This window comes from Phalacrocorax carbo, unplaced genomic scaffold, assembly GCF_963921805.1.
Source record: "Phalacrocorax carbo unplaced genomic scaffold, bPhaCar2.1 SCAFFOLD_262, whole genome shotgun sequence".
NCBI lineage: Eukaryota > Metazoa > Chordata > Aves > Suliformes > Phalacrocoracidae > Phalacrocorax > Phalacrocorax carbo.
Window position 1 is genome coordinate 595 of NW_026990287.1, and position 17,266 is coordinate 17,860.

General features: G+C 72.5%; 1 protein-coding gene and 1 long non-coding RNA gene across 2 annotated transcripts; both read right to left on the minus strand.

Moving 5' to 3' along the window:
• Positions 1–678: 678 nt before the first annotated feature.
• On the minus strand, positions 679–14,643 carry TMEM143 (transmembrane protein 143; the record flags this gene model as incomplete). The annotated part of the gene is made up of 7 exons (XM_064440129.1): positions 14,563–14,643; positions 10,068–10,285; positions 9,551–9,655; positions 7,378–7,611; positions 5,479–5,606; positions 3,980–4,259; positions 679–844 (listed from the first exon to the last, which is right to left on the minus strand). Coding segments are annotated over exons 2-7 (1,105 nt in total), but the record flags the coding sequence as incomplete, so codon positions are not given.
• Positions 923–2,094, minus strand: LOC135310978 (uncharacterized). Its single transcript, XR_010370894.1, has 5 exons — positions 1,999–2,094; positions 1,618–1,774; positions 1,473–1,521; positions 1,149–1,266; positions 923–1,012 (listed from the first exon to the last, which is right to left on the minus strand). It is a non-coding gene; the product is annotated as an uncharacterized LOC135310978 (long non-coding RNA).
• Positions 14,644–17,266: the final 2,623 nt, after the last annotated feature.

Sequence of the window (17,266 nt, forward strand, 5' to 3'; positions counted from 1 at the left end):
TGGGACCCCCCAGAACCACCCATGGCCCCCCAATGGCCCCCCGTATCCCCTGTGTCCCCCCATGTCCCCCACCCCCCCCGCACCCCATGGCCTCTCACCCCCACCCCCCCCCCAGCCCCCCCTTGGCCCCACACCCTACCATGCCCACCCCCCCCCCCGGGCCCAACATCCCCCCATGGCCCCCCCACCCCCACAGCCCCCCCATGCCCCCCCATGTCCCCCAGCCCTCCCTTGGCCCCCACCCCCCCATGGCCCCCCCACCCCCCCAGCCCCCCCCAGCCCCCCATGGCCACCCCCAGCCCCCCCCCCAGGCCACCACAGCCCCCAATGCCCCCCCATGTCCCCCAGCCCCCCATGGCCCCCAGCCCCCCATGGCCCCCAGCCCCCCCCAGCCCCCCCTGGCCCCCCCCAGCCCCCCCATGCCCCCCCCAGCCCCCCCAGCCCCCTCACCCCCGCAGCGGGGCAGGAAGGTGTGGGCCAGCAGCGCCTCCTTGGCCCCCCATGGCCCCCAGACCCCCCAGCCCCCCATGGCCCCCCATGGCCCCCCATCCCCATGGCCCCCAGACCCCCCAGCCCCCCATGGCCCCCCATGGCCACCCATCCCCATGCCCCCCCCAGCCCCCCACCCCCCATAGCCCCCCCACCCCCCATGCCCCCCCCAGCCCCCCAGCCCCTCACCCCCGCAGCGGGGCAGGAAGGTGTGGGCCAGCAGCGCCTCCTTGGCGGCCTCGTCCTGCGCCCGCCGGCTCAGCGCCGCCACCAGCTCCCCGTGCTGCGCCGTGCCCCGACGGTACCGGCTGCGCGCCAGCTCCAGCGCCGCCGCCTCGCGCCGGCGGGCGAAGGCCTGCGGGGCGTCGCACGGGGCTCGCACACGCCACACGCGCCTCACACGCACCCTCGCACGGCCTCGCACGGGGCTCGCACGGGGCTTGCACAAGCCTCGCACGCACCTCGGACGGCCTCACACACGCTCACACGAGCCTCACACGCACCATCACACGGCCTCGCACGGCTCGCACGGGGCTCGCACGGCTCTGCACACGCACACGCGCCTCACACACACCATCACACGGCCTCGCACGGCCTTGCACGGGGCTCGCACGGGGCTCTCGTGCATGTCACGTGGCCTTGCACGGCCTCACACGCACCATCGCACGGGGCTCGCACGGTCTCGCACACGCACACGAGCCTCACACGCACCCTCGCACAGCCTCGCACGGGGCTCGCACGGGGCTCGCACGGGGCTTGCACAAGCCTCGCACGCACCTCGGATGGCCTCACACACGCTCACACGAGCCTCACACGCACCATCACACGGCCTCGCACGGCCTCACACGCACCGTCACACGGGGCTCGCACGGCCTCGCACACGCACACGCGCCTCACACGCACCATCGCACGGCCTCGCACGGGGCTCGCACGGGGCTTGCACAAGCCTTGCACGCACCTCGGATGGCCTCACAGACGCTCACACGAGCCTCACACGCACCATCACACGGCCTCACACGGCCTCGCACAGGGCTCGCACGGGGCTCTCGTGCACGTCGCGTGGCCTTGCACGGCCTCACACGGCCTCGCACGGGGCTTGCATGGGGCTTGCACAAGCCTCGCACGCACCTCGGACGGCCTCACACACGCACACGAGCCTCACACGCACCATCACACGGCCTCGCACGGGGCTTGCATGGGGCTTGCACAAGCCTTGCACGCACCTCGGACGGCCTCACACACGCACACGAGCCTCACACGCACCATCACATGGCCTCGCACGGGGCTCTCATGCACGTCGCGTGGCCTCGCGTGGCCTCGCACGGCCTCACACGCACCATTGCACGGGGCTCGCACGGGGCTTGCACGGCCTTGCACACCGCACATGAGCCTCACACACACCATCACACGGCCTCACACAGCCTTGCACGGGGCTTGCACGGGGCTCTCATGCACGTCGCGTGGCCTTGCACGGCCTCACACGCACCGTCGCACGGGCTCGCACGGGACTCACACGGGGCTCGCACGGGGCTCGCACGGCCTCGCACACGCACACGAGCCTCACACACACCATCGCACGGCCTCGCACATCGCTCACACGGGGCTTGCACGGGGCTCTCATGCACGTCGCGTGGCCTCGCACGGCCTCACACGCACCGTCGCACGGGGCTTGCACGGGGCTCGCACGGCCTTGCACACGCACATGAGCCTCACACGCACCATCACACGGGGCTCGCACGGCCTTGCACACGCACACGAGCCTCACACGCACCATCACACGGGGCTCGCACGGGCCTTGCACACGCACACGAGCCTCACACGCACCGTCACACGGCCTCGCACGGCCTCGCACACGCACACGAGCCTCACACGCACCGTCGCAACGGCCTCGCACGGCCTCGCACACGCTCGCACGGGGCTCTCGTGCGCCATCGCAGGGCCTCGCACGAGCCTTGTACATCCTCACACGCACCTCACATGCAGCCATCCCTTGCAGCCCCCCAGTCCCCAAAGCCCCCCATAGCCCCCCCATAGCCCCACCCAGTCCCCAAAGCCCCCATAGCCCCCCCATAGCCCCCCCAGTCCCCAAAGCCCCCCATAGCCCCCCCATAGCCCCCCCAGCCCCCAAAGCCCCCTATAGCCCCCCCTACCCCCATAGCCCCCCCAGTCCCCAAAGCCCCCCATAGCCCCCCCATAGCCCCCCCAGTCCCCAAAGCCCCCCATAGCCCTCCCAGTCCCCAAAGCCCCCCATAGCCCCCCCATAGCCCCCCCAGTCCCCAAAGCCCCCCATAGGCCCCCTACCCCCGTAGCCCCCCCACCCCCCATAGCCCCCATACTCCCCCATACCCCCCCAGGCCCCCTCCGCCCACCATACCCCCCCATAGCACCCCCAAATCCCCCCACCCCATAGCCCACCATAGCCCCCCACCCCTCATAGCCCACCATCCCCCCCATAGCACCCCCACCCCCCATAGGCCCCCCCAAATCCCCCCACCCCCCACAGCCCCCCATACCCCCTATAGCCCCCCCAATCCCCCATAGCTCCCCAAATCCCCCACCCCCCACAGCCCCCATACCCCCCCATAGCCCCCCCACCCCCCATAGCTCCCCAAATCCCCCCACCCCGCATAGCCCCCCATACCCCCCACCCCCATAGGCCCCCCCATAGCTCCCCAAATCCCCCCACCCGCATAGCCCCCCATACCCCCCCATAGCCCCCCCACCCCCCATAGGCCCCCCCAAATCCCCCCACCCCCCACAGCCCCCCATACCCCCCCATAGCCCCCCACCCCCCATAGCTCCCCAAATCCCCCCACCCCCCATAGCCCCCCATACCCCCCCATACCCCCAGCCCCCATAGCCCCCCCATAGCTCCCCAAATCCCCCCACCCACAGAGCCCCCCATACCCCCCCATAGCCCCCACACCCCCCATAGCTCCCCAAATCCCCCCCCACACCCCACAGCCCCCCATACCCCCCATAGCCCTCCCACCCCCATGGCTCCCCAAATCCCCCCACCCACATAGCCCCCCATACGCCCAATACCCCCATAGCCCCCCCAGCACCCCCACCCCCATAGCCCCCCATAGCTCCCCAAATCCCCCCACCCACATAGCCCCCCATACCCCCCATAGCCCCCCCACCCCCCATAGCTCCCCAAATCCCCCCACACCCCATAGCCCCCATACCCCCCATACCCCCCCCAGCCCCCCCACCCCCATAGCCCCCCCATAGCTCCCCAAATCCCCCCACACCCCATAGCCCCCATACCCCCCCAACCCCCCCAGCACCCCCACACCCATAGCCCCCCCATAGCTCCCCAAATCCCCCCACGCCCCATAGCCCCCATACCCCCCCAACCCCCCCAGCACCCCCACCCCCATAGCCCCCCCCATAGCTCCCCAAATCCCCCCACGCCCCATAGCCCCCCATACCCCCCCCAGCACCCCCAGCCCCCTCACCCCCCCATAGCCCCCCCGTCGCCCCCCACCTTGGCCCCCCGGAAGGTGACGAGGGCGGCGAGGCCGAGGAGGAGGCCGGTGGCCCCCACCTTGAGGTCGGCCATGAGCCCCAGCCCCAGGTTGAGGAAGAGGAGGGTGGCCCAGGCCGCCAGCCCCAGGTGGAGGCGGGCGCGGGTCAGGCCGGGGGTCCGCACGCGCCCCCTCCCCAGCAGCAGCTCCAGGGCCTCGAGGGGCACCTCGCGGAAGGACGCCAGCTCCAGCCCCCCGCCCCGCGGCCGCGCCACCACCACCACGCGCTGGAAGTAACGCCTGGAGGGTGGGGGGGACCCCCCGGGGTGGCACCCCGAAACCTGGCGCCCAGCGGGGACCCCCAGAAACTGCGCCCCCGGACCCCCCCAACCCCCCCAACCCCGGCCCCACCCAGCACCCAGCACCCAAAGGTGTTGCTTGGCCACCCCCAGCACCCAAGACCCCCAGATCCCAGCACCCCAAATCCCCCCACCCCAACACCCCAAAACCCGACACCCCCCCAAGGACCCCCAGAAAACTGCGCCCCCGGACCCCCCCAAACCCCCCAACCCCGGCCCACCCAGCACCCAGCACCCAAAGGTGTTGCTTGGCCAAACCCCAGCACCCCCAAACCTTGGTGCCCCCCAGCCCCAGCACCCCAAATCCCACCCCAGCACCCCAAAACCCGACACCCCCCAAGGACCCCCAGAAACTGCGCCCCCAGACCCCCCCAACCCCCCCAACCCCGGCCCACCCAGCACCCAGCACCCAAGAGCGTTGCTCACCCGGACCCCAGCACCCCCAAACCTTGGTGACCCCCACCCCAGCACACCCCAAACCCCCCCGGCCCCGCACCTGACACCCCCAAGGACCCCTGAAAACTGCACCCCCAGACCCCCCCCAAAACCTGCTCATCCAAACCCCAGCACCCCCAAACCCCCACCCCCAGCACCCCCCTAGGGCCCCCCCCGGGTCCCCCCATGGCCCCCCCGTCCCCCATAGCCCCCCCCGGCCTCCATAGCCCCATAGCCCCCCCAAACCCCCCCATGGCCCCCCCAGCAACCCCATTGCCCCCCATAGACCCCCAACCCCCCCATGACCCCTCATAGGCCCCCCCACGGCCCCCCCATCATTACCCCCATTGCCCCCCATCATTGACCCCCCATGACCCCCCGCCCCCATATGCCCCCCAATGACCCCCCCATCCCCCCCTCCCCCCCATAGCCCCCCCCGACCCCCCCATGGCACCCCACAGCCCCCCCAGCACCCCCATAGCCCCTCCGGCCCCCCCATCCACCCCCCATACCTCCCCCATAGCCTCCCCTCACGGCCCCCCCATAGCCCCCCCATGACCCCCCCATCCCCCCCTCCCCCCCATAGCCCTCCCATAGCCCCCCCCGACCCCCCCATGGCACCCCCCAGCCCCCCCAGCCCCCCCATAGCCCCTCCGGCCCCACCATAGGCCCCCCCTAGCCCCCCCCAGCCCCCCCGCCCCCCCCCGCGGCCCCCCCGCACTGGCCTGTGGGGGGCGGGGGGCGCGCGGCCGTAGGGCCAGCGGCGGGGGGGGGGAGGGGCGGGGAGGGGCCCCACGCGCTGCCCCAGAGCCCAGAACTGGATCTCCTCGTACTCGTCCAGCCGCACCGAGACCTGGGGGCGGGGCCGGGGCCGTGGGGGCGGGGCCGTGGGGGCGGGGCCAGGGGCGGGGGCGGGGCGGTGGGGCCCGGGGCCGGGGCCGTGGGGGCGGGGCCGGGAGGGGCCGGGGCGGGGCGGTGGGGGCCGTGGGCGGGGCCAGGGGGGAGTGGGGTCCGGGGGCGGGGCCGTGGGGGCGGGGCCGGGGCGGGGCCAAGGGCGGGGCGGTGGGGCCCGTGGGCGTGGCCATGGGGGCGTGGCAGTGGGGATGGGGCAGCGGGGGCGGGGCGGTGTGGGGCGGGGCCGTGAGGGTGGGGCACGAGGGGCGGGACCGTGGGGGTGGTAGTGGGGGCAGGGCCGGGGGCGTGGCCGTGGGAGGTGGGCCCTCGGGGGGCGGGGCCGCGGAGGGCAGAGTGTAGGCGGGGCCGTGGGAGCGGGGCCAGGGGCGGGGCCAGGGCGGGGGCGGGGTGGTGGGGCCCGTGGGCGGGGCCGTGGGGGCGGGGCCGTAGGCAGGAGTGGGGGGCGGGGCCAGCAGGCACTGGGGGCAGGGGCTGCGGCGGGGGGCGGGGCCGGGGGCGGGGCACGAGGGGTGTGGGGCCCTTGGAGGGCGGGGCAGTGGGGCACGGGCGGGGTCGTGGGGGGCACAGAGTAGGCGTGGCCGGGGCGTGGCAAGGGCGTGGCCGGGGACAGGACCGTGGGGCAGGGCTGTGGGGGCGGGACTGTGGGGGCAGGGGCGGGGCTGTGGGGGCGGGGCCATGATGGGGTGGGGAGCTATGGGGGCACCCCAGCTCCCATAGCACCCCAACCCCAGCCCCCCATAGGCCCCATGGAACCCCATAGCCCCCAGCGACCCACCCCAGCACCCAGTACCCACCCCATAGCACCCAGCGCCCCCCCATAGCACCCAGTGCCCCCACAGACCCAGTGCCCCCCGCAGACCCAGTGCCCCCCACAGCACCCAGTGCCCCCCGCAGACCCAGCGCCCCCCGAGCACCCAGTGCCCCCCGCAGCACCCAGTGCCCCCAGCAGCACCCAGTGCCCCCCCATAGCACCCAGTGCCCCCCGAGCACCCAGTGCCCCCCCATAGCACCCAGTGCCCCCCACAGACCCAGTGCCCACCCCATAGCACCCAGTGCCCCCCCATAGCACCCAGTGCCCCCCACAGACCCAGCGCCCCCTGAGCACCCAGTGCCCCCCGCAGCACCCAGTGCCCCCAGCAGCACCCAGTGCCCCCCCATAGCACCCAGTGCCCCCCGAGCACCCAGTGCCCCCCCATAGCACCCAGTGCCCCCCCCAGACCCAGCGCCCCCCCATAGCACCCAATGCCCATCACCATAGCACCCAGTGCCCCCCCCCCGGCACCCAGTGCCCCCCACAGACCCAGTGCCCCCCACAGCACCCAGTGCCCCCCCATAGCACCCAGTGCCCATCACCATAGCACCCAGTGCCCATCACCATAGCACCCAGTGTCCCCCCATAGCACCCAGTGCCCCCCCATAGCACCCAGTGCCCCCCCCATAGCACCCAGTGCCCATCACCATAGCACCCAGTGCCCCCCCATAGCACCCAGTGCCCCCCACAGCACCCAGTGCCCACCCCATAGCACCCAGTGCCCATCACCATAGCACCCAGTGTCCCCCCATAGCACCCAGTGCCCCCCCATAGCACCCAGTGCCCCCCCCATAGCACCCAGTGCCCATCACCATAGCACCCAGTGCCCCCCCACGGCACCCAGTGCCCCCCACAGCACCCAGCGCCCCCCCAGACCCATCGCCCCCACAGCACCCACCTGCACCTCGTCGTGCGGGTGCTGCACGAGGAGGGCGAAGGCGATGGCGGCCTCCGGCAGCCGCTGGAAGTTGGCCTCGGCCAGGAGCGGGGCCAGGGCGGCCACCACGCGCCGCTCCCGCCGCCCCCCCGGGGCGCCCCTCCCCCCCCCGGGCCCCCCCGGGCCGCCCCCCGAGGGGACCCCCCCCGCGGCACCCCCCGACTCCCGGTCCGGGTCGATGGGGCCGTACAGCGCCTGCGGGAGAGAGGGACCCCCATCGCACCCAGTGCCCCTCACCATGGCATCCAGTGCTGCCCCATGGCACCCAGTGCCCCCCCATAGCACCCACTGCTGCCCCATAGCACCCAGTGCCCCTCACCATGGCACCCAGTGCCCTCCCATAGCACCCACTGCTGCCCCATAGCACCCAGTGTCCCCCCATAGCACCCAGTTCCCCTCACCATGGCACCCAGTGCTGCCCCATGGCACCCAGTGCCCCCCCATAGCACCCACTGCTGCCCCATAGCACCCAGTGCCCCTCACCATGGCACCCAGTGCTGCCCCATAGCACCCAGTGCCCCCCCATAGCACCCAGTGCCCATCACCATGGCACCCAGTGCTGCCGCATGGCACCCAGTGCCCCCCCATAGCACCCACTGCTGCCCCATAACACCCAGTGCCCCTCACCATGGCACCCAGTGCTGCCCCATAGCACCCAGTGCCCCCCCATAGCACCCAGTGCCCATCACCATAGCACCCAGCGCCCCCCCATAGCACCCAGTGCTGCCCCATAGCACCCAGTGCCCCTCACCATGGCACCCAGTGCTGCCCCATGGCACCCAGTGCTGCCCCATAGCACCCAGTGCCCCCCCATAGCACCCAGTGCCCATCACCATAGCACCCAGCGCCCCCCCATAGCACCCAGTGCTGCCCCATAGCGCCCAGTGCCCCTCACCATAGCACCCAGTGCTGCCCCATAGCACCCAGTGCCCCCCCACGGCACCCCTAGTTGGTTTTGGGGTACCTGGAGGTGCAGGGGGGTGTTTGAGAGTGCAGGGGGTGATGTTTGGGGGTGTGGGGGTGTGTGGGGGTACCTGGAGGTGTAGGTACAGGCGGTGGTACCGGGGGTGCGGGGGTGTGCGGGGGTACCTGGAGGTGTAGGTACAGGCGGTGGTACCGGGGGTGCGGGGGGGTGCGGGGGTACCCGGAGGTGTAGGTACAGGCGGTGGTACCGGGGGTGCGGGGGTGTGCGGGGGTACCTGGAGGTGTAGGTACAGGCAGTGGTACCGGGGGTGCGGGGGTGTGTGGGGGTACCTGGAGGTGTAGGTACAGGCGGTGGTACCGGGGGTGCGGGGGTGTGCGGGGGTACCTGGAGGTGTAGGTACAGGCGGTGGTACCGGGAGTGCGGGGGTGTGTGGGGGTACCTGGAGGTGTAGGTACAGGCGGTGGTACCGGGGGTGCGGGGGGGTGCGGGGGTACCTGGAGGTGTAGGTACAGACGGTGGTACCGGGGGTGCGGGGGGGTGCGGGGGTACCTGGAGGTGTAGGTACAGACGGTGGTACCGGGGGTGCGGGGGGGTGCGGGGGTACCTGGAGGTGTAGGTACAGGCGGTGGTACCGGGGGTGCGGGGGTGTGCGGGGGTACCTGGAGGTGTAGGTACAGGCAGTGGTACCGGGGGTGCGGGGGTGTGCGGGGGTACCTGGAGGTGTAGGTACAGGCGGTGGTACCGGGGGTGCGGGGGTGTGCGGGGGTACCTGGAGGTGTAGGTACAGGCGGTGGTACCGGGAGTGCGGGGGTGTGTGGGGGTACCTGGAGGTGTAGGTACAGGCGGTGGTACCGGGGGTGCGGGGGGGTGCGGGGGTACCTGGAGGTGTAGGTACAGGCGGTGGTACCGGGGGTGCGGGGGTGTGCGGGGGTACCTGGAGGTGTAGGTACAGGCGGTGGTACCGGGGGTGCGGGGGTGTGCGGGGGTACCTGGAGGTGTAGGTACAGGCGGTGGTACCGGGAGTGCGGGGGTGTGTGGGGGTACCTGGAGGTGTAGGTACAGGCGGTGGTACCGGGGGTGCGGGGGGGTGCGGGGGTACCTGGAGGTGTAGGTACAGGCGGTGGTACCGGGGGTGCGGGGGGGTGCGGGGGTACCTGGAGGTGTAGGTACAGACGGTGGTACCGGGGGTGCGGGGGTGTGCGGGGGTACCTGGAGGTGTAGGTACAGGCGGTGGTACCGGGGGTGCAGGGCTCGGTCCAGGCTGTCGGCGAAGGCCAGGAAGGCGGCGCGGGAGGGGCCCGAGGGGTGGAACTCCTGGGGGTCACGGGGGGGACATCGGGGGGTCACGGGGTCATGGGGGTCACGGGGGTCACGGGGGGTCACGGGGGGTCACAGAGGTCAGGGGTCACAGGGGGATACGGGGGTACCTGGAGGTCACGGTGTCACCGGGTTCAGGGGGTCACAGGGGTCACGGGGGGTCGCGGGGACCCCTGGGCGGGGGGGGGGGAGGGGTCCCGGGGGGGGAGGGGTCCCGGGGCTGCACCTCCCCCGTGTCCTTGAGGGGGGGGAGGGGGGTGTCCCACCTCCCCCCATCCCCCCCTTGTCCCCCTCATCCCCCCACCCCTCCCTGCCCTCCCCCCCTCCCCCCACCCCAATTCCCCTCCCCATCGTGTCCCCCCCTCCCCCACCCCTCGCCCCCTCCCCTCCCCCCCATCGCCCCGCCCACCCTCAGCAGCACGTGCCGCAGCTGCCGTGGGGGGAGGGGCACGAAGGCGTCCCGGAAGTCTCGCTCCCAGCCCGGCGGCACCTCGGGGGGGCGCCGCCCCCGGCCCCGCCCCCGCGTGCGCGCCACCGCCGCCAGCAGTGACGTCACGGAGCCCGCCGGCGGCGTCACGGCCGACGGCGCCTGTGAGGTCATCGTCGCCCGGGCCCGCGCGCAGCATCCTGCGGGGGGGGGGGGCACGCGTGGGCGCGGGGCGTGGCAACGGGGCGTGGCATGTGGTGTCAGGGCGTGGCATGGGCGTGGCACAGGGCACTGAGGCGCGGCACACAGCAATGAAGCGTGCAACGGGGCGTGGCAAGGGAGAACGGGGCGTGGCGTGTGGCAACAGGGCGTGGCACGGGTGTGGCACAGGGCAACAGGGCGTGGCAATGGGGCGTGGCAAGGGAGAATGGGGCGTGGCATGTGGCAACAGGGTGTGGCACGGGCGTGGCACAGGGCAACAGGGCATGGCAATGGGGCGTGGCAAGGGAGAATGGGGCGTGGCGTGTGGCAACAGGGTGTGGCACGGGCGTGGCACAGGGCAACAGGGCGTGGCAATGGGGCGTGGCAAGGGAGAACGGGGCGTGGCGTGTGGCAACAGGGCGTGGCACGGGTGTGGCACAGGGCAACAGGGCGTGGCAATGGGGCGTGGCAAGGGAGAATGGGGCGTGGCGTGTGGCAACAGGGCGTCGCACGGGTGTGGCACAGGGCAACAGGGCGTGGCAACGGGGCGTGGCAAGGGAGAATGGGGCGTGGCACGGGCGTGGCACAGGGCAACAGGGCATGGCAACAGGGCGTGGCAAGGGAGAATGGGGCGTGGCATGTGGCAACAGGGCGTGGCACGGGTGTGGCAAGGTAGAATGGGGTGTGGCGTGTGGCAACGGGGCGTGGCACGGGTGTGGCACAGGGCAACAGGGCGTGGCAATGGGGCGTGGCAAGGGAGAATGGGGCGTGGCATGTGGCAACAGGGCGTGGCACTGGCGTGGCACAGGGCAACAGGGCATGGCAACGGGGCGTGGCAAGGGAGAATGGGGTGTGGCGTGTGGCAACGGGGCGTGGCACGGGTGTGGCACAGGGCAACAGGGCGTGGCAATGGGGCGTGGCAAGGGAGAATGGGGCGTGGCATGTGGCAACAGGGCGTGGCACGGGAGTGGCAAGGGAGAATGGGGCGTGGCGTGTGGCAACAGGGCGTGGCACGGGTGTGGCACAGGGCAACAGGGCGTGGCAATGGGGCGTGGCAAGGGAGAATTTGGCGTGGCATGTGGCAACAGGGCGTGGCACGGGCGTGGCACAGGGCAACAGGGCATGGCAACGGGGCGTGGCAAGGGAGAATGGGGCGTGGCATGTGGCAACAGGGCGTGGCACGGGCGTGGCACAGGGCAACAGGGCATGGCAACGGGGCGTGGCAAGGGAGAATGGGGCGTGGCATGTGGCAACAGGGCGTGGCACGGGAGTGGCAAGGGAGAATGGGGCGTGGCATGTGGCAACAGGGCGTGGCACAGGCGTGGCACAGGGCAACAGGGCGTGGCAACGGGGAGTGGCATGGGACAATGGGGCTGGTATGGGGCGTGGCATGGGGCAGCAGGGCTTGTTAGGGGGCATGGCATGGGGCGTGGCAATTGGTAACAGGGCGTGGCATGGGGCGATGCACATGGCAATGGGGTGTGGCAACGGGGAGCGGCACAGGGCACCGGGACGTGGCATGTGGCAATGGGGCGTGGCACAGGGCGTGGCACAGGGCGGAGCCCAGGGCGTGGCTCGTAACCCCCAGGGCGTGGCATGTGGCACCCGGGGCGTGGCACGCCGGGCTCACGCCACGCCCAGGGCCGGGTCATCCGGGAGGTCACCCGCCGCGGGCCGGGGTTGTGACGCTGGGAGGGGGAGGGGACGCGCGCACACACCCCCCCCCCCCCCCGAGCCCACCCCCCCCCACCGTCGCACACGCGTGTGCGGGCGGGGCCGTGGCACGCAGGGGGTCGGGGGGTCGGGGGTGCAGCGGGGGGTGCAGGGGGAGCAATGTGGGGTGCAAAGGGTGCATTCAGGGTGCAGGGGGTGCAATGTGGGGTGCAGGGGGTGCAATGTGGGGTGCAGGGGGTGCAAGGTGGGGTGCAGGGGGTGCAAGGTGGGGTGCAAAGGGTGCATTCAGGGTGCAGGGGGTGCAAGGCGGGTGCACAGGGTGCAATGAGGGGTGCAGGGGGTGCAATGTGGGGTGCAAAGGGTGCAATGAGGGGTGCAGGGGGTGCAAGGTGGGGTGCAAAGGGTGCATTCAGGGTGCAGGGGGTGCATGCAGGGGCGCAGGGGGTGCAATGAGGGGTGCAGGGGGTGCAAGGTGGGGTGCAGGGGCTGCAATGTGGGGTGCAGGGGGTGCAAGGTGGGGTGCAGGGGGTGCGAGGTGGGGTGCACGGAGGGTGCAAGGCGGGTGCACAGGGTGCAATGAGAGGTGCAGGGGGTGCAGGGGTGCAATGCAGGGTGCAAATGACACATGCAGGGTGCAACGTGGGGTGCACGGGGTGCGTGTAGGGTGTGGTGGGTGCCATGCGGGGTGCAAGGCAGGTGCATTGGGTGCAATGTGGGGTGCAATGTGGGGTGCACGGGGTGCCATGCAGGGTGCACGCAGGGAGCACAGGGTGCAAAGTGGGGTGCACTGGGTGCAGTGCTCAGGGTGCAAACGGCGCTTGCAGGATGCTCGGGGTGCAAGGCAGGGTGCATGCAGGGTGCAAGGTGGGTGCAGGGGGTGCAATGTGGGTGCAGAGGGTGCAATGTGGGTGCAATGTGGGTGCAAAGGATGCATGCGGGGTGCACGGGGTGCAATGGGGTGCAACACGGGGTGCAATGTAGGGTGCATGCAGGGCGCCTGCAGGATGCACTGGGTGCAACGCAGGTGCAAAGGGTGCACGGGGTGCAATGTGCAGTGCAAAGGACGCATGCGGGGTGCACGGGGTGCAATGCAGGGTGCAATGCGGGATGCATTTGGGGTGCAAAGGACGCATGTGGGGTGCACGGGGTGCACTGTGGGGTGCAAAGGGCTCAGGGGTGCGGTGCAGGGCACACGGGGTGCATGCAGGGTGCAAGGTGGGTGCACGGGGTGCAATGCAGGGTGCAAAGGATGCCTATGGGGTGCAATGCGGGATGAATTTGGGGTGCAAAGGATGCATGCGGGGTGCAACGCAGGGTGCAAAGGATGCATATGGGGTGCACGGGGTGCACTGTGGGGTGCAAAGGGCTCAGGGGTGCAGTGCAGGGCACACGGGGTGCATGCAGGGTGCAAGGTGGGTGCACGGGGTGCAATGCAGGGTGCAAAGGATGCCTATGGGGTGCAATGCGGGATGAATTTGGGGTGCAAAGGATGCATGTGGGGTGCAATGCAGGGTGCAAAGGATGCCTATGGGGTGCAATGCGGGATGAATTTGGGGTGCAAAGGATGCATGTGGGGTGCACGGGGTGCACTGTGGGGTGCAAAGGGCTCAGGGGTGCGGTGCAGGGCACACGGGGTGCAATGCAGGGTGCAAAGGATGCCTATGGGGTGCAATGCGGGATGCATTTGGGGTGCAAAGGATGCATGTGGGGTGCACGGGGTGCACTGTGGGGTGCAAAGGGCTCAGGGGTGCGGTGCAGGGCGCACGGGGTGCAATGCAGGGTGCAAAGGATGCCTATGGGGTGCAATGCAGGATGCATTTGGGGTGCAAAGGATGCATATGGGGTGCACGGGGTGCACTGTGGGGTGCAAAGGGCTCAGGGGTGCAGTGCAGGGCACACGGGGTGCATGCAGGGTGCAAAGGATGCCTATGGGGTGCAATGCGGGATGCATTTGGGGTGCAAAGGATGCATGTGGGGTGCACGGGGTGCACTGTGGGGTGCAAAGGGCTCAGGGGTGCAGTGCAGGGCGCACGGGGTGCAATGCAGGGTGCAAAGGATGCCTATGGGGTGCAATGCGGGATGCATTTGGGGTGCAAAGGATGCACTGTGGGGTGCACGCAGGGTGCATGCAGGGCGCACGGGGTGCAATGCAGGGTGCAAGGGGGTGCAGATGGGGCACAAGGATGCAGGGGGGTGCAGATTGGGGTTCAGGGGGTTGCAAAGGGGGGTGCAGGGGTGCGGGGGGGGCAAAGGGTGCAGTGGGGTGTAGATGGGGGGTCGGGGGGTGCAGGGGTGGGTGCAGGAGGGGGTGCAGGGGGGGCGCCCGGGGGGTGCAGTGGGGGTTCATGGGGGTGCAGGGAGGGTTGGGGGGGTTGAGGGTGCATGGGGGGGTGCATGGGGGGTGCAGGATGGGGGGTTGGGGGGGTTGGGGGGTGCAGGGGGGGTGCAAGAGGAGGGGCTCGGGGGGGCTTGGGGAGGTTGTGGGATTCAGGGGGTTGGGGGGTTCGGGGTGGGTGCGGGGGGGAGGTGCGGGGTGGGGGGGGGTGAAGGGGGGGGTTCTGGGGGTGCTGCGGCCGCCCGGCCCCGCTCGGCTCCCCCTGACCTGCCGCCCGCCGCTGACATTGACACCGCGCATGCGCAGCGCACGCCACGCCCCCCGCGACCGCCCCCTCCGCGCGCCTGCGCCGCGGGGCGGGCACGGGAGGGGGCGTGGCAACACGCGGGGGGCGTGGCCATGGGAGCGTGGGCGTGGCCGAGGGCGCGGCCAATCAGGCGGCGGCGCGGTGGAGGAGCGCGCATGCGCGCTGGGCCCCGCCCTGAGGAGAAAGGAAAAGGCGGGAACGCGGCGCTGAGGGGAGTGAGGGCGAGGGGGCGGTTCCACGGTTTTTTGGGGGGTTTTGAAGGCTTTTTGGGGCTTCTGGCCCAGCTCCTGCCACCCAGAGACCCCCCAGGTCCTGCCATGAGGCTCCATAATGGTGGGTGACGCCTCAGCCCTGGGTCCCGCCATGGCGGGTCCTCGCCCTTCCCCTCACCCCCAGGGCCCCCCCATGGCGGGTCCTCGCCCTTCCCCTCACCCCCAGGGCCCCCCCATGGCGGGTCCTCGCCCTTCCTCTCACCCCCGGGGTCCCGCCATGGCGGGTCCTCGCCCATCCCCTCACCCCCGGGGTCCCGCCATGGCGGGTCCTCGCCCTTCCCCTCACCCTGGGGTCCCGCCATGGCGGGTCCTCGCCCATCCCCTCACCCCCGGGGTCCCCCCATGGCGGGTCCTCGCCCATCCCCTCACCCCCGGGGTCCCGCCGTGGCGGGTCCTCGCCCTTCCCCTCACCCCCGGGGTCCCGCCGTGGCGGGTCCTCGCCCTTCCCCTCACCCCCGGGGTCCCACCATGGCGGGTCCTCGCCCTTCCCCTCACCCCCGGGGTCCCGCCATGGCGGGTCCTCGCCCATCCCCTCACCCCCGGGGTCCCACCGTGGCGGGTCCTCGCCCTTCCCCTCACCCTGGGGTCCCGCCATGGCGGGTCCTTGCCCTTCCCCTCACCCCCAGGGCCCCCCCATGGCGGGTCCTCGCCCTTCCTCTCACCCCCGGGGTCCCGCCATGGCGGGTCCTTGCCCTTCCCCTCACCCCCAGGGCCCCCCCATGGCGGGTCCTCGCCCTTCCTCTCACCCCCGGGGTCCCGCCATGGCGGGTCCTTGCCCATCCCCTCACCCCCGGGGTCCCCCCATGGCGGGTCCTCGCCCATCCCCTCACCCCCAGGGCCCCCCCATGGCGGGTCCTCGCCCTTCCCCTCACCCCCAGGGCCCCCCCATGGCGGGTCCTCGCCCTTCCTCTCACCCCCGGGGTCCCGCCATGGCGGGTCCTCGCCCATCCCCTCACCCCCGGGGTCCCGCCATGGCGGGTCCTCGCCCTTCCCCTCACCCCCGGGGTCCCGCCATGGCGGGTCCTTGCCCATCCCCTCACCCCCGGGGTCCCGCCGTGGCGGGTCCTCGCCCTTCCCCTCACCCCCAGGGCCCCCCCATGGCGGGTCCTCGCCCTTCCCCTCACCCCCGGGGTCCCGCCGTGGTGGGTCCTCGCCCTTCCCCTCACCCCCAGGGCCCCCCCATGGCGGGTCCTCGCCCTTCCCCTCACCCCCGGGGTCCTGCCATGGCGGGTCCTCGCCCTTCCCCTCACCCCCGGGGCCCCCCCATGGCGGGTCCTCGCCCTTCCCCTCACCCCCAGGGCCCCCCCATGGCGGGTCCTCGCCCATCCCCTCACCCCCGGGGTCCCCCCATGGCGGGTCCTCGCCCATCCCCTCACCCCCGGGGTCCCCCCGTGGCGGGTCCTCGCCCATCCCCTCACCCCCGGGGTCCCGCCGTGGCGGGTCCTCGCCCATCCCCTCACCCCCGGGGTCCCGCCGTGGCGGGTCCTCGCCCTTCCCCTCACCCGCAGGGCCCCCCCATGGCGGGTCCTCGCCCTTCCCCTCACCCCCGGGGTCCCGCCGTGGCGGGTCCTCGCCCATCCCCTCACCCCTGGGGTCCCGCCGTGGCGGGTCCTCGCCCTTCCCCTCACCCCCAGGGCCCCCCCATGGTGGGTCCTCGCCCATCCCCTCACCCCCGGGGCCCCCCCATGGCGGGTCCTCGCCCTTCCCCTCACCCTGGGGTCCCGCCGTGGCGGGTCCTCGCCCATCCCCTCACCCCCGGGGCCCCCCCATGGCGGGTCCTCGCCCTTCCCCTCACCCTGGGGTCCCGCTGTGGCGGGTCCTCGCCCTTCCCCTCACCCCCAGGGCCCCCCCATGGCGGGTCCTCGCCCTTCCCCTCACCCTGGGGTCCCGCCGTGGCGGGTCCTCGCCCTTCCCCTCACCCTGGGGTCCCGCCGTGGCGGGTCCTCGCCCTTCCCCTCACCCCCAGGGCCCCCCCATGGCGGGTCCTCGCCCTTCCCCTCACCCTGGGGTCCCGCCGTGGCGGGTCCTCGCCCTTCCCCTCACCCCCGGGGTCCCGCCATGGCGGGTCCTCGCCCATCCCCTCACCCCCAGGGCCCCCCCATGGCGGGTCCTCACCCTTCCCCTCACCCCCGGGGTCCCGCCATGGCGGGTCCTCGCCCTTCCCCTCACCCCCAGGGCCCCCCCATGGCGGGTCCTCACCCTTCCCCTCACCCCCGGGGTCCCGCCATGGCGGGTCCTCGCCCTTCCCCTCACCCCCGGCGTCCCGCCATGGCGGGTCCTCGCCCTTCCCCTCACCCCCAGGGCCCCCCCATCGCGGGTCCTCGCCCTTCCCCTCACCCCTGGGGTCCCACCATGGCGGGTCCTTGCCCTTCCCCTCACCCCCGGGGTCCCG